At 42.5% G+C, this 24,093-nt stretch overlaps 1 protein-coding gene across 1 annotated transcript in view; it reads left to right on the forward strand.

The window, feature by feature from the left end:
• The window catches only part of LOC126235776 (uncharacterized), an 81,072-nt gene extending 60,913 nt beyond the window's left edge, over positions 1-20,159 (forward strand). Inside the window, exon 2 of the mRNA XM_049944578.1 lies at positions 18,502-20,159. Within this exon, the coding sequence (XP_049800535.1) occupies positions 18,502-19,860 (1,359 nt within the window). The 3' untranslated portion in view covers positions 19,861-20,159. The remainder of the gene's footprint in view (positions 1-18,501) is intronic.
• The last annotated feature ends 3,934 nt before the right edge of the window (positions 20,160-24,093 follow it).

Below are 24,093 nucleotides of genomic sequence, written 5' to 3' on the forward strand. Positions count from 1 at the left end.
ACTGAACAGCATGGCGGCGAGCTGGTATGACATGGGCATACAAAAACTGCCACAGCGTCTACAAAAATGCATCGACAGAAATTGTGATTATGTCGAAAAATAGCTAGATGTTCAAGCTGTAAACTGATGTAAACCATTGTAGAAATAAACAGTTATATGTACTTATAAAAAATAGACCTTACTTTTGGGATTACCCTCGTATTATGCGGACACTTTAACGTGGCAGTTTTGGTTGGTTGGTTGGTTGGTTGATTCGGGGGAGGGGGCCAAACAGCAAGGTCATCGGTCCCGTCGTATTAGGGAAGGAAGTTGGCCGTGCACTTTCAAAGGAACCATCCCGGCATTTGCCTGAATCTAAATCAGGATGACCGGACGCGGGTTTGAGCCGTTGTCCTCTCGAATGCGAGTCCAGTGTGCTAACCGCTGCGCTACCTCGCTCGGTAGCACTTTCGGGCGGTGGGTGTTTTGTACTATGGTTGCGTAAGATACCAGTAGAGGTCGGATCAGAACAACGACGTTTACGACATTGACGATTTCAGCAAACAATTGACCTCTAGCCTTTGCCGAATGTCTTATGTAGGTTTTTTTTTTTTTTTTTTTTTTTTTTTTTTTTTTTTTTTTACTGATTGAAAAGTCTATCATGATCCATGTCCGGGTTCGAGAAGGTTGTTTTATGTTTTTAACTACTGTGCAGTAGACTACTCAGTTCTCTGAGCCGGCCGGGGTGGCCAAGCGGTTCTAGGCGCTACAGTCTGGAACCGTGCTCGGGTATGGATGTGTGTGATGTCCTTAGGTTAGTTAGGTTTAAGGAGTTCTAAGTTCTGATGACCTCAGAAGTTAAGTCCAATAGTGCTTAGAGCCATTTCAGTTCTCTGAAGTTGACAGTATAATGTGAAAGCGTAAGAAAAATTTTATCCGTGATTTTGAACGCATTGCTTGAAACTACGTGTGTGGAATGTGTGTAGTCAACGTCTCTTATCCATGGATACTAAATCTGTGGGCGTGCCTCAGTAAGGTTTCGTTCTGGAAATATAAATGCCGCTAAACTTCTTCGTACAGGGTGAATCAGCTACACCCACCGACCTCAATTAGGCAACCAACAAGTCTATGAACCCAGGACTTTCTGCATGCGAAGCAGGTGCTCAACCATTTTTATTTTTTTCCGCCATTCTCAGTATCAAAATTCATTGCTAAAAATGCGACGCTACCTCTCACTGCTTCTCATCCACTTGTTAACGATCAATCTGGTCTCCAGAAACCGTGCAAGCGAGAGTCATATTCTCTCAGTCGCTACGCGCAAACTATTAGTTCTACAGAAAAAATGAGAGGACCTTTCTGTAGTAAATTTAATGTATAAAGAGTGTTCAAATGAAAAGGTACGAGACGTTGTGTAACTACCAAACCGGTTGACATTTGCGTATGGCGGTTTGGGATAGTATAGTGAGACATCTAGGGACGCAAATGTACTGTCCGGCCTGACTCTAAAGAAAAAGAAATAAAAATCAGAATCAAAAGAGAAGCGCTTGAACTTGGACGACGAGCTGAAGGGGACACTATGGAGGACTATTGGCTCCTGGCACAGCCACAGGAAGTCTGGGAGCAAGGAAACCTTCGGCTCGTAAAACAGTGGGATGGTTGTGCGTCAGGCCTTTCGTAATTGCTTCCAGACTTCAGTTATACCCACAGTCTTGCTTCGTAACTTTTCTCTTCTTCTGGACGACCCTCTTTCAGTTTTCTGCCCGGATAAGTTTTCACTGGAGGCCTCGGTTTTCGAATTATTCAAGAACAACATAGAGAAGTGACATTCAGACGCACCTCCACCCCGGCACTCATCCCTCACCGTTCAGGATTTCTAGTGCGTTCTTCGTGGTACTCCCTCCTACGGCTGTAGGTTTCCAGATATTTGACCTTTGTTGATCTATATTGATTGAGGTATTACACCACCAGCATAGTCGGCTATTTCGTTCACATTATTGATTTAAATGTGCCAGTGAGGGTAACACAAGAAATATGGTTTTTGTGACCATGACACCAGAACTAAATAACGTTGACAATTCGATCCAAACTTAAAGCTAACAAACACATTAGTTCCATAGTCAGAGGGCCTGACGACTAAATTGTCTATTTTAAGCTGTTAAAATTCACAAACTTGTTAGGTCAATTTTACAAAACGTCAGTTTTATAATTTTTAAATTCTCGACTAAGCCGGTGGTGTAACAAGTCCAGTCAATGAAGACAAAAAAAAAGTCGAATGTGGGTTTTTAATTCGCGCAGTCGCAAATATTTGTACGGTGGTGCATGAGTGCTACGAACAACATACTAGAAATTCAGACCGATTGTGGCTGAGTGTGGGAGTAAAGGTGCGTTTGAAGATCACTTTTGTACGTTTTTTCTTGAATAACTCGAAAACTACAGCTCCAGCGAAAACGTATCCCAGTACAGAATTTAACTACTCGTACATTCGATTTCCTACTGAAAGGTCCTGTTGGTTTTTTCTGTAGGTCTAACAGTTTGCCCGTAACGAGCGACAGAATCTGAAAATCTCACGTGTTGTTTTCCAAGGCCAGAAATAGAATTGCGGGTTGCGTAAAACGAGATGGAAGGTGCAGCTGAATTAACCTGTGTGTTTGTTCTTGGACCACAAACAAAGTTGAAACACTGATGAAATTCTATTAAAGTGCCTACCTCAACTTTCATGGAAATGTTCACTTTCCTTCATTTAAATAAACTCACATTCGCGTTTAAACTTCAAACGTCGCTGTACTGCGTGTGGCGGAGGGTGCATCATCCATTATCTTGGCCCCCACCCCGTTTGGTAATAGTGCGCAGGAAGAACGTCATTGTGAGATCTAAATTCCAATGTCTCTAATTTTTACCATTGTCGTAATTTCGTGACGTTTTTGTGAAAATAATACGTTGCTTGATGACCCTGTACGATCATGTGACGAAATACACAGCTGTTCTTTGAACCTTCTGTATGTCGACTTTCTGCTACGGCTGCGAGGCTGATATGTAACACTAGAGGAACGGTTGGTTTATAAGATCTCTCTCCTGTTAATGAATTATACTTTCCTACCATTCTTACAGTAACACCTGTTGCCTCTGCCTGCCCTACAACTAGTCAAATGTCCACACTCTTTTATAAAAGATTGCATTGTTTTCTCGTTACAACTGGAAAATAAATCTGGTGGGCCGAGTTATCATCAGTGGCAAAATACAACTGATATCCATGAGACATGAAAATTGTGACATTACTGTAATACAGAAGTCCCTTGTCATTGTTTCATGACTGTGTTAAGTGACATCTTCATGCTGTCAAACCGTCTCCGATGTCAGACCTCTCTCATGAACACTGCCTTACCGAAAACACATTCGTCAGTGTCGGGCGGGAAGGTTTGTTTGTTTCAATGAAGCTGTAGCCTATGTCGGCGGTAGTTAAGCTAATGGCAGGACACCCGGGGCCGAACAGACCGCAGCAGAGGAGCCAAAGTAAGTGCGGCCGACATCATAGTGCAGGCAGGCTAACATTCCTAGTGGAATAAAGCGTAAAAAATCTGTGTCCTCGAGGGTCAAGGTTGGGCGTGGGACCAACCCCACGATGGAAAAATATATTGCTGAACCGCAGGAGCCTCGAATAAGGGAGGGAACACACAGAACATGGTTTCAGCAAAGAAACAGGACAAATGATTTGGCATTCAGTAATTTCTTATACGTGAACAATGTTGAGACGTGGAAAAATGAAGGAAAAAATAGCTGAGGAGACCATGAAGTTTAAGCAAAATATTGTGGCACTACAAGAAGTGAGATGGAAAGGGCAAGGTTAGATGGATATGCCTTAGTATTCTCTGGTATAAAGTGGGCCAGAAAGAACAGCAGGTCAGTCTGGGGCAGGATTTATAACAAAAGAAATCAGGAAAAAAATTTTGGAATTTGAACCTATAAATGAGACTCTTAAATAATAAAGGGAAAATGCGGGAATGTAACGATAATATCAGCATACTCACCCATAGAGGAAGCAGAAGAAGCAATAAAAGAACATTTTTATGATCTTGAAAGTATCTGTAGTAAAGTAGAAAACTACGACCTACTGCTAGTTTCGTGAGAGTTTAATGCGCAGGTTAGGCTAAATGAAAGTGGAAGAGTATCCAGGGAGATAACCATTACATGAAGAAAGTAATGAGTATGGAGGTTTGTTACGTAGTTTACTGCTAGAAATAATTTAGTCATCAAGAGTATCGGTTTTTCACGCAAAAAAAAGTATCTTGGAACATGGAAATCAAGTGTAAATGGAGTAGTTAACCAAATAGATCATGCGTTATTGAAACATAGTATGCCATTACAGTCATGTGTGTACGGAGCTGCAGGGGTACAAACGGTGATTCAGATCAGTATGCTGTAAAAGCCGTAGTGAGATAGTTAGCTGTATTACATACAACCGAAATGGGAACGAACAGCAAATAGGAATATGCAACTATTGAGTGATCCCGAAAGCGTAAAAGCATACCAAATAAAAACGAAAGATGTCCTGACAGCCAGAGGAAATAGTGGGAAATGAATATAGATGAAACAGGACCCAGAAAGCGCTGAAAAACTCAACAGAAGAACGAACTGGGATACAAAGAAAAGAATGGAGCGATTGGTTTGAAGATGGTTGTAGATTAGCACTAGAACATAAAAATGCAGCAAGAATGCTACGGAGAGAGACAATAAGTAGTGTGGAGGTGTATAAAAAATTTTCTAATGTTCATAGCATATATAAGGAAAAGAAAAACTAATGACCGAAAGAGAAACTTCAAAAATAGAAATTATAAGATGTTACGTTATGTTAACCGGGGACCTAGAAACGACGGAGAGACTCCGTCCCCGCCGCAACCGCAGTGGTCCACAACCCCACGACGACTACCACTTCGCCCCTCCGCCGCCCCACACCGGACCCAGGGTTATTGTGCGGTTCGGCCCCCGGTGGACCCTCCTGGGAACGTCTCATACCGGACGAGTGTAACCCCAATGTTTGCGTGGTAGAGTAATGGTGGTGTACGCGTACGTGGAGAACTTGTTTGCGCAGCAGTCGCCGACATAGTGTAGCTGAGGCGGAATAAGGGGAACCAGCCCGCATTCGCCGAGGCAGATGGAAAACCGCCTAAAAACCATCCACAGACTGGCCGGCTCACCGGACCTCGACACAAATACGCCGGGCGGATTCGTGCCGGGGACCGGCGCTCCTTCACGCCCGGAAACCCGTGCGTTGGACCTCGCGGCCAACCGGGCGGGCAATTATAAGATAGTAAGCGACGAACAAAAAATATTGCAGTAATAGGCAGAATATTTTGAAGATATGCTCAGTACCAACTCACCTTGTCAGGCCAGGTATCAATGAGACCCCCCAAGAACCGGAGGAGAATATAGAGGCAAGAGGAGACATACGGGAACACGCAGAAAGACCAACAATGCAGGATACGGTACGATAAGACATTGCAGTGCCTGCGTTATTCTGATTACGATGCAAAGTGGAACAGACAATGCGGCGACTACAGCCGTCATGAAATACAGGGTGTTTGAAAAAGAACTCCCTAATTTTAAGTACAAATTTAATGGGGAAATTAATGAAAAATTACATCAGTGGGTACATATCACGAAAGAGAATTACTTCAAGTTTTGTTTAATGTTAGTAGACGTCAACGTGGGATCCATTTGTTGCCCTCCACACGTCAAGACAATATTCCACTTCTCGCCACGTATTCACCAACATTTCAGGTGTAAGTGTCCCAACCGCCGCGACGATTCTTTCCCGTAAATGATTGATGTCTCTGATCATTTCACTGTACACTTTTTTTTTTAATTGGCCCCAAAAGAAAAAGTTCAATGGGGTTAAGTCTGGACTCCGTAGTGGCCAAGGTATTGGGCCAGCCCTGCCTATCCACCTTCCTGGAAAGCGAGTTTAAAGAGCCGAAGGCACGTGGTTACTGTAAAGATGTGGGACGCCGTCTTGTTGGAAAGACACAAGCCCCTTTTTCCGCCTCAATATCGTCCATTTGGGGAAAGACGTACTCTGTCAACATGTCACAACAAACGTCCCCGTTTCTTTGTTTTTCTACAAAAATGAAAAGTCCACTAACAAGATATTCCATCCAACTCCACCAGACATTAACTTTGGGAGAGTCACGTTGATGCTGAATAACTTCATGTGGATGCTCTGCCCTCCAAATTCTGCAGTTACGACGATTGTTCACAGGACAAGTAACACACTGCGCTTTAACAATGAAGGACACGAAAACAAAAGTGAACAACAAAGTGATCAAGAGCTTTAACTTGACAGACAGAGTGAGATTGGGCGATGGTATGTCTGCAGTCCTTAAAAACAAAACAAAAAAAGGCAAGAGAGCAACAGTAACGATAAAAATCCAGTCAGGTATGTGCATATGCGGATGATACTGCAATTGTATCAAGAGACGTAAACAATCTTTAAGAAATGTATGAAATAATGGAAACAGAAGGAGCAAAAATTGGACTTACGGTAAACGAAAAACGACTAAATACATGGTAATGTCCAATTCAATGCCAAGAACACCACCTGAGGGCCTCTACTAAATGTCAGGTGCTTCCATTATTTAGGTATGCTCTTAACCAGCGACGATAATAACAGTATCAGACATGTATTAGAGAGAAGGATAAAAAAAGGAAACAGTGTATTATGCATTAGGTATTAAAGGATTCTTCAACTACAAGAACAATCAGGTTAAAAGTGTAATATTCCCCTGTGTGATCCGCTGTTACATATGGCTCAGAAATGTATACGGTGACAGGAGCAGACATGAAAACTAAGGACATTGAAAGTAAAATCCTATGAAAAATTTATTGGCCCGTGAGAGAAGCAGCAACCAAGAAATACACTACTGGCCATTAAAATTGCTACACCACGAAGATGACGTGCTACAGACGCGAAATTTAACCGACAGGAAGAAGATGCTGTGATATGCAAATGATCAGCTTTTCAGAGCATTCACACAAGGTTGGCGGCGGTGGCGACACCTACAACGTGCTGACATGAGGAAAGTTTCCAACCGATTTCTCATACACAAACAGCAGTTGACCGGCGCTGCCTGTTGAAACGTTGTTGTGATGCCTCGTGTAAGGAGGAGAAATGCGTACCATCACGTTTCCGACTTGGATAAAGGTCGGATTGTAGCCTACCGCGATTGCGGTTTATCGTATCGCGACATTGCTGCTCGCGTTGGTCAAGATCCAACGACTGTTTAGCAGAATATGGAATCGGTAGGTTCAGGAGGGTAATACGGAACGCCGTGCCGGATCCCAACGACTTCGTTATCACTAGCAGTCGAGATGACAGGCATCTTATCCGCATGGCTGTAACGGATCGTGCAGCCACGTCTCGATCCCTGAGTTAACAGATGGGGACGTTTGCAAGACAACCACCATCTGCATGAACAGTTCGACGACGTTTGCAGCAGCATGGACTATCAGCTCGGAGACCATGGCTGCGGTTACCCTTGACGCTGCATCACAGACAGGAGCGCCTGCGATGGTGTACTCAACGACGAACCTGGGTGCACGAATGGCAAAACGTCATTTTTTCGTATGAATCCAGGTTCTGTTTACAGCATCATGATGGTCGCATCCGTGTTTGGCGACATCGCGGTGAACGCGCATTGGAAGCGTGTATTCGTCATCGCCATACTGGCGTATCACCCGGCGTGATGGTATGGGGTGCCATTGGTTACACGTCTCGGTCACCTCTTGTTCGCATTGACGGCACTTTGAACAGTGGACGTTACATTTCAGATGTGTTACGACCAGTGGCTCTACCCTTCATTCGATCCCTGCGAAACCCTACATTTCAGCGGGATAATGCACGACCGCACGTTGCAGGTCCTGTACGGGCGTTTCTGGATACAGAAAATGTTTAACTGCTGCCCTGGCCAGCACATTCTCCAGACCTCTCAGCAACTGAAAACGTCTGGTCAATGGTGGCCGAGCAACTGGCTCAATGCCCAGGCGTATCAAGGCCGTTATTACGGCCAGAGGTGGTTGTTCAGGGTACTGATTTCTCAGGATCTATGCACCCAAATTGCGTGAAAATGTAATCACATGTTAGTTCTAGTATAATATATTTGTCCAATGAATACCCGTTTAACATCTGCATTTCTTCTTAGTGTAGCAATTTTAATGGCCGGTATGAAACTTCCTGGCAGATTATAACTGTGTGCCGGACCGAGACTCGAACTCGGGACCTTTGCCTTTCGCGGGCAAGTGCTCTACCAACTGAGCTACCCAAGCACGACTCACGCCCCGTCCTCACAGCTTTACTTCTGCCAGTACCTCGTCTCCTACTTTCCATACTTAACAGAAGCTCTTCTGCGAACCTTGCAGAACTAGCACTCCTGAAAGAAAGGATATTGCGGAGACATGGCTTAGCCACAGCCTGGGGGATGTTTCCAGAATGAGATTTTCACTCTGCAGCGGTGTGTGCGCTGATATGAAACCTCCTGGCACACAGTTTTAATCTGCTAGGAGGTTTCATATCAGCGTACACACCGCTGCAGAGTGAAAATCTCATTAATGGCCAGTAGTGTACAACAGCTTATACAAAGGAAAGATAAAGTTAAATTTAATAAATCACGAAGAACATGCTGGTTAGGATATGTGGAGAGAATGACAGATGACAAGATGCCCAAACGAGTAATAAAGGCAGGTTGTATTCCACCAGAAGGAAGGCCCAATCAAGAGCAAGATCACTGGACAGCCTTTTGGCTGACCTTACTAAGAAAGAGGTACGAGGATGGAAGGGAAAACGGAGAAGAGAGATATGTGGAGAAAGATTGTCGAGGTGGCCGTGGGCTGTTGGTGATGAAGAAGAGGAGGACACAATGTCAGACAGTATGTCTCTTTTGGGTTAATGGAGTCCCGAGTTCAGTAACTTTACAATACATATCCGTGTGGAAATGGAGCAGCACGTCCCCCCCCCCCCCCCCCCCACACACACACACACCAAGAAATTGTTTTCAACTTGCACACATTTGGTGATTGTGACTGCATGAGTTTTTAGACGAGTGCCTCGAGGTGGTACATATTTCATAACATTGTCATGTAGAAGAAGGTGTAATTACATGAACCACGAACGCTAACTTCACTTAACGAAGGTTCATTCTGCTCTTGCACATAAAAGAGCGCGGAGCGAACTGCCTCCGGCCAGAACACATACACTATATATACAACTATAGAACATTCCAGTACAATGATTCTTGACATTGTGGATACTTCTAGAATGTACTCGAACCTAATCTAATATATAAAAATGAATCGCAAAATGTGTTGGTAAGCGCATAACTCAACAACGCCTCGACCAATTTGGCCAAATCTTTTTTTAAAATGTTCGTTGAAGTTCAAGGATGGTTTTTACGGCGAGAAAAATTAGAATTATTGCTGGAAAAACCCTAAAAATAGCCCTTTTCTTTTTCCTATACAAATGATTTGTAACTAAAACGTAGTCAATTTGAGCTTTATTGCTATGGTATAAAGTTCATATTAAATTACAAGCACACACTGTTGTCTAAGCAATGTAGGTGTGTTCCTAACGTCAAAGATCATATCTATCAAAACAATGTGCGTGTGTGCGTTGGAGCACAGAATACATAGTTGGAGAAGTTTAATGTCGCGTTCCGAAACTCGCGTTTCTTTTGTATTAGTTTCGGCACGCGAGATAAAATGCATCAGTTTCCACGTCATTACATCAGTCAAACAAAAAACGCGTTACCAAGAGTTGCATCGAGAAAAACTGTATGATCTCAACGCTTTGAAAGAATTAATTCAAACAAATCTTCCACTGTTAACTGAACAACAGAAGTATGTATTTGAAACTCTTATGAAAGTAACAAATGATGAAACTGGAGGGATTTACTTCTTAGATGCACCTGGTGGTACAGGAAAAACTTTTTTAATTTCATTAATATTAGCAACAATTCGCTCACAAAATAAAATTGCATTTGCACTCGCTTCGTCGGGAATCGCAGCAACTTTGCTTGAAGGTGGTCGAACAGCCCATTCAGCACTAAAATTGCCATTAAATATGCAAAGCAATGAAACTCCAACCTGCAACGTTTCGAAGAACTCTGCAATGGCAAAGGTTTTGCAGCAATGTAAATTGATTGTTTGGGATGAATGCACGATGGCACATAAAAAATCTTTGGAGGCTTTAGACAGAACCTTAAAAGATCTACGGAGCAATAATAACCGATTTGGTGGTGCAATGATTTTATTAGCAGGAGATTTTCGTCAAACATTGCCAGTGATTCCACGATCAACGCCAGCTGATGAACTCAATGCATGTCTAAAGTCCTCCAATTTGTGGAAACATGTCAAAGTACTTCATTTAAGCAAGAATATGCGTGTCGAGTTGCGAAATGACCAATCTGGAAACATATTCTCTAAACAACTCATTGACATTGGTAATGGCAAATTTCCTATAGACATGTTGACTGGCTGCATTAACTTTCCTCAAAGTTTTTGTCAGTTAACTCGATCAAAAGATGAACTTATTCAGAAGGTGTTTCCAGATGTTTCTCAAAATTACAGAAACCATGATTGGTTGAGCGAACGAGCTATACTGGCTGCAAAAAACATAGATGTAAATGAATTAAATTTCAAAATTCAAGAACAAATTACAGGCGAATTGAGGATATATAAATCAGTTGATTCGGCTACTAATCAAGATGATGTAGTCAACTATCCACCGGAATTTTTAAACTCGCTGGATTTGCTAGGATTGCCACCTCACAATCTTCAATTAAAGGTTGGATCGGTGGTTATAATGTTGCGAAATATCAACCAACCGCGTCTTTGCAACGGTACACGGTTAGCGATAAAAAAATTACTAAACAATGTGATAGAAGCAACTATACTCAAAGGAAAGTATAAAGGAGAAGATGTTCTCATACCGCGCATCCCAATGATTCCGACTGATGTGCCATTTGAGTTTAAACGACTACAGTTTCCAGTGCGGCTTGCTTTTGCTATGACTATAAACAAGTCCCAGGGGCAATCATTAAGTGTTTGTGGTATTAATCTAGAAAACCCATGTTTCTCACATGGTCAATTGTATGTTGCCTGTTCCCGTGTTGGAAAACCATCAGATTTGTTTATCTATGCGCCAGGTAATCAAACAAAAAACATCGTATACCACAAAGCACTACAATGATAATAATAATAATTATGATTCACATGATTAACAATAAAGCGATTACTTACTTTTAAATCCTTATATATGTTTTATTTAATTATTTTTTATTCACAACGCCCCATCACCAGGGTGACGGTTCTGTTCAGGAGAATTTTTTTAAATACGTAGGCAAAAAAACTGCCATATTACAAATCTTTTTGACAGGACGAAGTCTGTCGGGTCAGCTAGTACAGATATTAAAATTGTACAGTCCAAGTGAGTTTTGAACTCACGACCCTTCATGCAACAGTTTAGTATCATAACCACTTCACCACTGTGCTACTCAGCTTGTTCTGCGACATTGTTCCCTCCTTAAGAGAACAGCGTCTCGGTGTGACGTCCTCCTAGTCCGGGAACGAGTCATCGGTCCTGCATACTCCGACTCCCGATGACTGATGCTCTCCCTCGTGGTGATCTTCCTAGAACTTCTTTTGCCGCTAGGCTGGCTCTTCGTCACCTTTCCTCTTGTTGCCTGTCGCTGGAGCTTCGAATTTACCCTTGGTTGCAGGATCCTTATAGGGCTTCATTTGAAGGCCGTGGACCGTATCTCTGATCTTTCGTCGTCTTGTGTCGGGGTCGAAATTTTCAACTTCATAAGCAACATCAGACAACTGTCTTACAACCTTATAAGGTCCAAAGTAGCACCTGAGAAGCTTTTCAGAGAGACCAGCCTTCCGAACAGGAGTGAAGATCCAGATGAGGTCACCAGACTGGTAGACTACCTTCGGCGATCATTTTCTTGGGCCTGCAGCGTGTCGAGTCAAGCTAACTGCCGAGCTTCCTCAGCTCTGGTTAACATCTTGCTGATGTAGTCGTCGTCCACGTCATCAGGATGTAACAGAAACACGGTGTCCATCGTCGTCGTCGCCTCACGCCCATGCACCAGGAAAAATGGCGTAAATCCTGTGGTGTCTTGTTTGGCGGTGTTGTAGGCAAACGTCATGAAAGGTAGTACCTCATGTCAGTTGGTCTGCTCAACATTGACGAACATTGATAGCATGTCGGCCAAGGTCTTATTAAGGCATTCAGTAAGCCCGTTGGTTTGCGGGTGGTAGGCAGCCATTTGATGAGTAATGTTGCACTGACGGCTTATGTCTGTCACAAGATTCGATCCGTAATTAAGTCAGATAATCAGTGCAAACAATAATCCATCTATTGCCACTAGCAGACGTTGGAAATCGTCCGAGGAGGTCAATCCCAACACGCTGGAAAGGCGTTTCGGCTGATGGATTGGTATGAGTCGGCCAGGTGGTTTCTGAGGAACTGCACTGGCATTCTCGACAGTGCGACACATAGTGACGGACACTCCTAAATAAACCTGGCCAGGAAAATCTCTTGTGGATTCTATCGTATGTCTTAATAAATCCTAAATATTCGGCCTCAGGTGCGTCATGGAATTTCTGTAGAACATCTAAGCGCGTGTGTTTAGGAATCACTGGTAGCCACCTCTTTCCAAACACATCAAAGTTTTTCTTGTAAAGTAATCCATTAACTACCTTACATTGTCGTTTCACACCCTCTGACCGATTTAAGGCAAGCATGATTTGAGATATCTTGGCGTCCTTCTGCTCAGCAGAGAGACCCTGGAGTGCAGCGAGGCAGTCACCATCTTCATCAAAGTCTTGATGGTCTTGCACAGGGTTTCTTGAGAGACAGTCGGCATCTTGGTGTTTTCTTCTACTTTTGTCCACTGTGGTAATGTCATGCTCTCGAAGACGTAGTGCCCACCTGGCGAGTCGTCCTGTTGGGATCCTTAAGACCTGTCAACCAAGAAAGTGAATTATGATCTGTAACAACTGTGAATGGCCTTCCATAGAGATACTGTCGAAACTTGCACATGGCCCAGATCACATCAAGACATTCTCTTTCTGTAGTTGAGTAGTTTCTCTCAGATTTTGTAAGTGTCCTAGAAGCATAGGCTATAACCTTCTCTTTTCCATCCGAAATTTGCACCAGAACAGCACCGATACCATACCCGCTAGCATCTGTATGTAGTTCTGTAGGTGCTCTCTCATCATTCAGACCAAGTACAGGGTCAGTCATCAGAGCTTTTTGCAGCACATCGAAAGAATCTTGATGAGCACCACACCAGATAAATTTAGCATCAGCTTTTAACAATTCTTGGAGTGGCCTGGCTTTGATGCAAAACTCTTTGATTAAAAGACAGTAATAAGAACATAATCCGAGGTAGCTGTATTTTGATTTCTTTTGCTCCAAAGAGACACTTTCTTGGATTAAGTTTCAGTCCGCCTTGTTGGAGACACTTAAGAACGGCCCTCAGTGTTTTTATATATTCATCAAATGTCTCTGAGAACACTATAATGTCATCTAAATAACAAAGCCACATCGTTCACTTCACGTGCCCTAGAGGATTATCCATCATCCATTCAAAAGTTGCTAGCGCATTACAGAAACCAAACGGCATTACTTTAATCTCATACAGGCCCTCATGGGTGATGAATGCAATTTTCTCACGATCAGCCTTATCTACTTCGATTTGCCAGTATCCCGAATAAATGTCCATGGTTGGGAAAAACTTGGTCCCCTTCAGACAATCTAGTGTATCGTCAATTCGTGGAAGAGGGTAAACGTCCTTTTTAGTTATCTTATTAAGCTTCCTGTAATCAACACAAAAGCGCCAACTGCCATCCTTCTTCCTGACGAGGACCATTGGTGACGACCATGGGCTCTGCAAAGGCTGAATGATATTCTTCATCATTTTCTCTACCTCATCGCAAATTATTCGACGTTCCGTTGCTGACAGACGGTATGCTCTCTGGCTTATTGGTTGATGGTCTCCAGTGCTAATCCGGTGCTTCACCGTCGATTTGTCAAATTTGCTCTTCACCTGTGAATTGAAGCATTCAGAGAACTCTTCAAGAATGGCAAGTAGCTTCTGTTGTTCACTAGTGAGATCTGGTGACAGTCGAGCTAGAAGATCTTGTTTCGTAGTGGTAGGGCTAATTTCGCCCACAGGCTCGGCATGGGAAGTTTCTATGATGCTCAGCTGTTCTTCAGTTAACGGCTCAGCGTTTGCTATGCACATGCGTCTTGGAAGGATCTGCGTTTCTCGGCGACAGTTAACTATCCACAATTAACCGAACCCGTTCTTAAACGTGATGACAGAGGCTAGAATGACCAAGTTATGACACTTGACAGTTACCTTTCTAGCGCTGACTGCAGGAATGATCACTTCATCCAGCACACATAGTCTCCACACACTCGGATGCGCATCTTCCTGTCCACAGTATCTCATCTCGTCTAGCATAATCTTCGAGCGACCACAATCTATAATTGCCTGAGAAGCTTTTTTAAAAGTCCGATCCGAGAATGACGTCATGACTACACTCTTGTAAGACAATGAATTCTAAGGGCTGTGTATGGCCACTTATACCTACATGAATGGTACTTCTTCCTCTAGGTTTTACATGTTTCCCATTAGCCACCTTCAGCAGAGACTTTTGCTGTAGACGAATACGGTTTTCTGCAACTGGCGACAGTACTTCTCCGAAATGAATGAATATGATTCTCCAGAGTCCACAAGAACTTGGGCTGGTCGGCCATCCATGAGGATATCGGCGTAGTTTCCTATCATTTTGTAGTGATTGACGGCGGAGGATTTTTCTCTTCTGCGGCCTCACCTCCAAGGAAGGTCGCACCCTTTAGTTTTCCTGGTTGTGGCGCCTAGGTGATCGGCTGGAGCTTCTAAACGGCGATGGAGACCTTGATCGGTGTGTTGGGGAGCGCCCTCTCCAACTGCTAGCTTGCGGCGATGGTGACCTACTTCGTCCTGCACCCACACCTTCTTGTTCATCTTCGTCGTCCCGGAGTTGGCGTCGGCTAAGATGGGTCTGCTGTCTTCCGGCGCGGGCGTCATCAAATATCCGCCGCCTTTGTCGACAATAGCGCACCACATGCCCCGGTCTTCCGCAGTGGAAACGTACTGGTTGGTTATCCTGGGTCCTCCAGACGTGAGTCATCCTTGGTGCCCAAACAGGTTCCTCATGTGGCATTGTAGGAACATAACTCCGTCTGGGTCTCGACTTTTTCACAGTTTTAAAAGGAAATGAAGGACGAGAGATTGGGTTCATTGTCTGTTCCACTTCCTCCCTTATGACCTCTTGAAGCGTTTCGGTTTTTGCTCGCCGTGCAATCCAAGTGCCTTCTGAACTTCCTCTCTCACTATCTAACGAAGAACGCTTGTGAAATCAGTTGCTTCCTCCATCACAGACATCGATACGGCGTTTGGAAGCCGTTCAAACTTCTTGCGTGTAATTGTTTCTTGATGCATTGTCTCGATATATTGGCACCATTTTATGAAGTCGTTTGCTGTCGAAATCTCCTTCAGGAGTAGGGCTTGATACATGTCCTCAGCAACACCCTTCATGAGATGCTCAACTTTACCTTCCTCCTTCATTCTAGGCTCCACTATTGTACACAGCTCCGAGACGTCTTGAGTGTAGGCTGCTGCAGTTTCTCCTGGACGCTGTGCCCTTCACTTTATCTTCAGCCTTGCACTTGTTGTGTGTCGCCGAAATACTTGCGCAGTTCCGCCTGGAATACTTGCCAGCTTGTGAACTACCCCTCGTTGTTCCCATACCATTGCGTGGCAGTGCCCTCCAAGTAGAAAAATACGTTAGCCAAACACACGGTGTCATCCCATTTGTTAGATTTGGCTATACGCTCATATACCTTCAGCCACTTGTTTGGATCTTGGCCATCGTGACCAGAGAACCCGGAAGGATGTGTCATGTGGTGGCAAGCAGTTGCTGTCAGCGTGACGTCCTCTTCTTCTTCTGTCTCCGATAGATTGCGATCTGTTGAATATGGCTCGAACTCGGGTTTCTCGCCACGTAAACGGCGGCTCTGTCGTGGTCTGATGGGAGCCACTGTGTCGTCGATAATGTGCGCTATCACAAGTTCCAGTACCCGGCGCCTCCACCAGAATAATCTCATGTAGAAGGTGTAATGAGATGAATGACGAACACTAACTTCACTTAACGAAGGTTTATGCAACACTTGCACATACAAGGGTGGGGAGCGAACTGCCTCCGGCCAGAACACATACAGTGTATATACAGCTACAGAACATTCCAGTACAATGATTCTTGACATTGTGGATACTTCTAGAAAGTACTCGAACCTAATACAGATATTAAAATTGTACAGTCCAGGTGAGTTTTGAACTCACGACCCTTCATGCAACAGTTTAGTATCATAACCACTACACCACGGTGCTACTCGCCTTCTTCTGCGACAATATCACAGTGTTAACCGCTCGCGATACGAAATCGTCTGTGAAGCGAAGTTTTGCTCAGCATAACGAAAGCAAATAATAATAATAATAATAATAATAATAATAATAATAATAAACAATACGGTTGCCTGGATACAGATGGTCAATGGGCCAGTACTCGAGATCAAGGAAATGTCACTGATAACGGTATTCAAACTGAGGAAAAATAATAATAATAATCCGTGGAGCGGATACTGAAATGAAATAATAAAATGGAGGAAAACAAGTCGAGTGCGTTTTCTTTTTGAGATAGGTTCGGAAAGGTACCAGTGCGGTGACTGAATAGAACAACCAATTTATCTGTGCTGTTTGGTTTTGCGACGAAGCCCACTTTCATTTGGATGGGTTCGTCAATAAGCAAAATTGGCTCATTTGGGGGGGACTGAGGATCCGCATTTCGCGATCGAGGTCTCTTTCCCCTTTACGGATGACTGTGTGGTGTGCAGTGTCCAGTCACGAAATAATCGGTGCGATATTCCTTTATGGCACGGCGACTACCGAACGGTACGCCAAGGTTCTGGAAGATAAACTCATCACCAGTATCCAGAGTGACCCTGATTTCGACAAGATGTGGTTCATGCAAGATGAAGCTCGACCACATCGAAACAGGAGAGTGTTTGATGTCCTAGAGGACCACTTACGGGACCGCATTCAGGCTCTGGGGTACCCATAGGCCACTGGCATGGGCCTCGATTGGGCGCCATATTCTCTGGATATGAACATATGCGACTTCTTTTTGTGGGCTATATCAAAGACAACCATTGCTGAGCTGAAAACAGCCATTCAGGATGCCATCGACAGCGTCGATGTTCCGATACTTCAGCAAGTAATGCTGAATTTCTCTATTCATTTGCGCCACTTCGTCGACAATGATGGCAGGCATGTCGAACATGTCATAACCCAAATCCGAATATCTGCAGTGACATTTACATGTTGAATAGTGTGTGCACGCCGTAGTTTGTAACTACTTTTGAGTTTTTTTTCGTGTAGTTCAATGATATTCACTATGTAGATTAACAATGTTGCAATAACTTCATTAAATATCCCATGCAGACTAATTACGAAAATTAATCTTTCAGTTAAATAATTTCTGAGTCTTTACCCTCACAAAAATCACTTTCCTGTTTCCTAGTATTTCATTATACAGCAGAATATAACTTTTACCAAAAGGAATTTAATTATGCACTTCACCTACTTCATGTATACTGAGGTAGGGGGTAGGGACGGAGGATTTGATATCTTCGCAGATAGAATTGCTCACCACATCACCATATTTATCATTTCTCGATGCCAAAAATCTTAACTGTTGCCTTCGGAACCCTGATTATTCCCAGGCATACATCTCTTCATTTGAAGTAAACTGACAACCATGAATGTCTTTCTTCAGGGCTTCAAAAATATGGAAACCACATGGGGGAGATTGGGACTGCATGGAGGATGTGTGAGGGGTTGCTTTCCATATTTTTGGGTCCCAGGAGAAATACATTCATGGCCGTCAATATGATTTGGACAAAGAAAACCACTCCTGGTTACAATCATGGTTCAGTGGGAAACTGTGAAAATTTTTTCATGAAGGCATTGGACATTTTGTCCCACAGTGAGATAGATATATTACGTTATGGCTATTACTTTCGAAATAATACAGTTTTTTTCACTACTTTCCATGTCTGGTTTTCATTTGACTCCTTATATTTTGTTTATAATTTCTCATGAGTGGAATAAAGATTTTCGCTTAAAATATTCGCAGATTTCAGATTTTCTAAACCCCCCTCAAACAGAGATCAGAAAAAATATAAGAGCTTCAATTCACAATTAGTCAATTCATTTCATTATGAGTATCTCCTATTAGCTTCTGTTCTGCTTTAGAACGTGATAGTTTATTTCATATGATGTCTACAGTCCACGTTGCTATTTGTAATGTATTAATTATGTGTGAACAAGTTTTTGCACTTTATTTCTTTTGATTTCACAGCCTTCCACTGGAGTGATGACTAAAGAGAGAGATGAAGGCAACCTTGGTAATCACCGTAGACCTGGACCTGGACCTGGTCCTGGTCCTGGCCATGGCTCTGGCTGTAACTCTGGGCGAGGCCGGGACGGTGTTCCTGAATTTGGTCGTGGTCATGGTCGTGGTCGTGGTCGAGGCCGAGGCCGCGGTCGTGCAAAAGATGCCATCCACAGATCTGAACAAATCAGTGGAGGCAGTGTTGGCAGCAGATTGTATGGTGACTCTGCTCCCAGTTCTCCACAGGGCACTGGTTTCCTAACCAGTCGGCCAGGTAAACAGACTGATATAAGTGGACTCCAAGAGCTTGTAGAGGGGTTTCATGGCAGTAAAAGGAGCAACATTCGTGCAAACAAAGGCACCAATCAGATCCCATCGGCCTTACGTAGTGCTAACAGGTGTGGTGGCCATCTGTCGTGGGCGGACATGCGTCGACAGTCCCAGCGCTCCAATTCGACTACGGATGACTCCTCAGAACCAGATGGATCCCAACGAGCCTTTCTCAGTGTCAGCGGTTCTGAAGGAGGCTGGGGTGGTCGAGGCCGTGGCAGGCTTCTGGACACAACAAATATAAGAAAACCTGACAGTTCGAAGAAACCTGCTGAAGACACCAGTGTTTGGAGTGGCCAAGGGCGGGGTGGGATTTTATATGTCCCTGGTGTTAGTTTCCACAGTGGCCCTGGTTCTCCAGGGTGGAAACGTGGTACCAGCAACAAAGGAATGCTAAACTCTAGGCATGTGATAGGAGGCCATGCCGCTAATTATGCTGGCCAGTTTTCCCAGTCATTCCAGAGAAAAGAGGTTGTAACTCCCAGCTCAGACAACAAAAACTGCCAAGGGTGGAAGAAATGCACTAAGGACAAAGAATCCAATAATGAGGCTAAGAATGAGAGTTTACAACTTGTCGAGAGCTTTGAGGAAAGGGTCTCCCGCATGCAAGGTAGCTTTGTACCTTATGTCCAGCAAAGTGACAAGGAGAGTGTTAGCAATGTTGAAAACACTGAGGATGTACCACCAGGTGTAATAGAGGGGAACAGACAAGCAAATGACATTATCTCACCTGCTGAAAGTGATGATAAGAAACTTTCGTATCAGAGGAAACACAGCAATGTAAATAATATTGAAGAAAGTTTTCAGAAACAGTTGATTGTTAGAACTGACAATGCAGTTCCTGCAGACACGGAGAAGTGTGTTGTACCCATCAGTTATTCCACTGAGCAGAAGATGGGCAGAAAGGAAATCTGTCCTCCACGTGGAGGTCGCTCTCGAGGTATTCTGCTGTTTGGGGGAAGTTTTGGCACAGATGGGGGTACTTCTGACACGTGAAATGCAGTTGCATGTAAAAATATTTTCCTGTGACTGGACATAAGATTTTTCGTTTTAAGACTGATCATAAAGTTATTCAATGAATTCATTGACATTTGAGGCATTAATTTATTAATTTTGATGTTGTACATCATTGCTTCATTGGCTAAGCTGTAAGCACATGGGTAGTCTGTATCAGAATGATTCAGATAGATAACATTTCATTTTCATCATTTGTATTGTAATTTCATTTAGTCCTAAAAAACAAAATTTAGTTTAATTATATATTATGTTGCATATCTCTTGACGAAAATTGTAAAGTTCCTAAAAATACATTCCTATAAAAATTGCTTTGTTCTCTCCTGTTTTATTTTTGCAGCAGCATATTTCTAGATACTGGGGTAAATACAGCACCATATATGATGGAACAACACATTTTTGTACAGCAGGCTAGAATGAAGACAAACTGGATGAACCCCTTAACATATTGATTTTTTAAAAAAAATTATGTTCCAAAAAAACAATAATTTTTGTATTAATGAGAAACATCCTATAATGAATGACATTACATACAGACAACTAAAGATAGCTTTAAAGCTCAAAATAATGAGTTACAAAATTTCGAAGAGCCCCAATATTAAAATCCCAAGTATACTCACACATCTTGACAAAAAATCCTGAAATCTGAAGTCCTTTTTGAGTTTCTTTGAAGCTATGAAATCTAACCATATATTTCACAATGGTTTCCTGTGAAGATAAATCTTGGAGCAGCTGGCTGGATCACAGTGGATGTATTTATCACAAAGCATTAATAAGCAATTGTCACTCAACTGATCAGCTGTCCTCACTTTCAATCTCTAATGAAGTAACATCACACCCTCCCCCTCTCTCTTCCTGAGCTGCTAAATTCTGTTTCAAACTCAGGATCACTGTAGCCATCCTTCTTTGAAAGCATTGCCTAGAGAAAAATACAGAAGAGAGTCAGAAAGAATGCTCTTTGTTGTCGAGTGTCCAAAGCTGCACACAGTAAAGATGATATCTAGTGGCAATGCTATCAACCAAACCACAACAGCAAGGTTACAAATGTAGCACCGGATACTCTCTGCTTGCTGAACACTTACCAGTGCTGAAATGGATATGTGTGGGGGTTTTATTTTTCGAAGGTGTGTTCTTAAGTTGCCCAAGTATGCCCAAGGATTTGAAGTTTTTGTCAAAATAATAAAAATGAGATAACTGGAGATTTTATGTTAAGGGGCTAAAGGCAAGTTTTTTCTACATGACCTATTGGAAACCATACTAATGTTGCATTTACGTTTCATGTGATGAATAATAATATGTATTGTAACTGTACATGTACACCATACATATACATAATGTGTAGCAATTTCAAGCAAAATTTGTACCTGATGAACCTGGCGGCCCTAGATGTACATCTATATCTATGTGACTACTCTGGAAGTGGTTCCAAATTTGCAATGCCACCTTGACATGTGCTGATGTCAAGTGAATGCAGCAGTGCTGGTGTAACAAGTGGCCAGCAGCCTGCTGGCAACAGTGCCTGAATGGTAACGCACAGTGTCTGCGACATACAAAAGGCACAACTAATATGGGTAAAGGAGGAGTTGTTCCATACATTAAGACAAAAAAAAGTGCTAAAACATTTAGACAAGTCGGTTTTGTAGTGATCAACACATAGAAGTCTGTGCATGTGAATTAATACCAAAAAATAGTTAACTTTTAATTGTAACTTTATAGATCCCCACTGGGAAATTTTGAACTGTTTGAGGAATTTGGATTCCTTACTGTGATATCTATCAGACTGGAGCAAACAGTTCAATTAGTAGTGGCTTCAGTGAAGATTTTGTAAAGGATTCTGAAAGGAAAACGATCTGGAAACCTTATTTGGATCCTACAATTGGGTTTCAGCAATTAGCTTTCCAGCACAACTGGATAAAGACATTAAGAATCTAATTGATATTGCTTCCTGTGTTGAAGCTCAAAGCAAGAAAATAACTGTTTACCAGTAACAAATGCCCTCCTGACCATGATGCATGGTTAATTTGAGATAAATAACATAGTGCCTTACAGTATGGATAATCATCAGACGAAATCAGTTAGAATAATTAATGACTCCTAGACAAATGTTTTTAAGAATAGTGAACAAGAGATGACTTGGAATTACCTTTATAATGAACCGAATGCTAAATTTAATCTATTGTATGATTAAGTCATGTCATTATCTGAAAATAATCATAAAGGGCATTTAAGCAGCCGTGTGAAAAACCATGAATCGCTAGAGGTGTTAAAGTATCTTATGAAAGGGGAAGGGAAATGTATATTGGCAAGAGTGGTAGAGATCCTATAGCGGTTGCACATGACAAAAATGACTCAAAATTACTGAAAAAGTTATTAAAGATCAAGAAACTTGCACGTCATCAGAAATCAGTAATTCCAACAGACTTATGGCTATATGGAATGTAGTGAAATGAGATATTGGACAACCAGCCCCAGAACACGGTAATACTACTATTGAACTGGATGGGTGAATGTTGAGACCTAAGGAGTGAAGAAATATGTACAATCTTGCTTGTCTGTTGTCTTTACTGCTTTTCTGTTTGCATATTTAATTTTATATCACACAAAAGAGAAAGTTACAAGGTAATAGGCAATAAAGAGTGCAAATTTTCTGAAGAGTTCTTATTCTCCCAGTCACAAATAATCCCACCGAGTATTAATCGTTTTTAACGGGGGTATGATGTCAAAGTGGCCGGATGGGAGCAGGAGTGGCAGTGTAGGACATTTTAATCTCCACTGTTCTAAATATTAGTTTGATGGCTTCCATTACAAAATGTACACATTTGAGTTCCACAAAGTGAAATGCAGTGACTTGTGATAGAAGAATGCTGTGTGAAGAGGCGTGGCACTGCATTGTGGCATGACCAAATAACCATTCTTGCTTATCCTCGAACATATATGTTTTATACATAGAACTCTTCAGAAAATGTGTGCTACAAAATAAATATATGTTTGAAACATCGATTTTTTAAAATTTCGGTGTCTAATCTCAAAATCTCAAGGGGGAGCAGGAGGGTGGGAGGGGGGGGGCATGTGCCACTCTCAAGTTTTTACCCTGGGTTGGAAACATCGTAGAACCAGGGCTGGTTGCAGTATTTGTCTCTACAAGGTGTGACAATAAAGTAATGAGACTGATTATCGTTGCAAGATGCAACCCTGCAGGCCTGCAAAGGCACAATATCTTAGACCTTGGTCTGTAAGCTGCTTCTAGTCCAAGCAGCACATCGATACAACTGCTCAGTCATGAGTTGTGCTGTAATAAGTTAACATGTGTTTGTGTCTCTTGTCATGGAAATGGAACGCATAATATTGTGCAATGCTATGCCATTTATTTTTGCGTTAAATTGGGTGAAAACGTGATGACAACTTAACGGTAAGCTTCAGAAGGCTTGTGGAGAGGAGGTTATGTCAAGAGCTCAAGTTTTGATTGGCATAAAATGTTTAGTGAAGGCAGCTTGCACGTCAAAATCAAGAATGAAATGCATGCTTGTGTGCTTCTTTGATTCCAGGGGAATTGTTCATAAAGAGTGGGTGCCTCCTGGACAAACAGTTAACCATTATTACTACAAAGAAATTTTAGGAAGGCTTCGTAAAAGAGTTATTCGTGTCCGTGCCAATATTGCTGATAATTGGATTCTGCATCACGATAATGTGCCATCCCATACTGCTCTGTCAGTACAGCAATTTTTAACCTCAAAACAAATTTCACTACTACCACAGCCACCTTATTCACCAGATATAGCTCTATGCGACTTTTTTCTATTTCCAAGAGTCAAAACAGTGATGAAGGGACACCATTTTCAAACAACACAAGAAGTCCAAAAAGCTGTGATGGGGGTCTCTGCGGATATTACAGAAGATGATTTCCAGAAATGTTACTATCAATGGCAGAAGCGCTGGAAAAAGTGTGTGCAATCTGAAGGGAACTACTTCGAAGGAGACAACACTAAACTTGACTACAATGGTAAGTAACATTTTCTTTCACATCAGTCTCATTACTTTATTGTCGCAACTCGTATGTTACGTGTTGCATTTTGCATATTTGAGTCTTATGAAAGTTGTTTAAGCATTATAAAATACAGTCACAAGTTGAGAAAGAAAGGTCTAACATTTGATACGTATTGTTCATTTTGGGTTTAATAGAATGGCCCAGGCAGTGGAGACAACTTGAAAGATATG

This window comes from Schistocerca nitens, chromosome 2 (genome assembly GCF_023898315.1).
Source record: "Schistocerca nitens isolate TAMUIC-IGC-003100 chromosome 2, iqSchNite1.1, whole genome shotgun sequence".
Classification (NCBI taxonomy): domain Eukaryota; kingdom Metazoa; phylum Arthropoda; class Insecta; order Orthoptera; family Acrididae; genus Schistocerca; species Schistocerca nitens.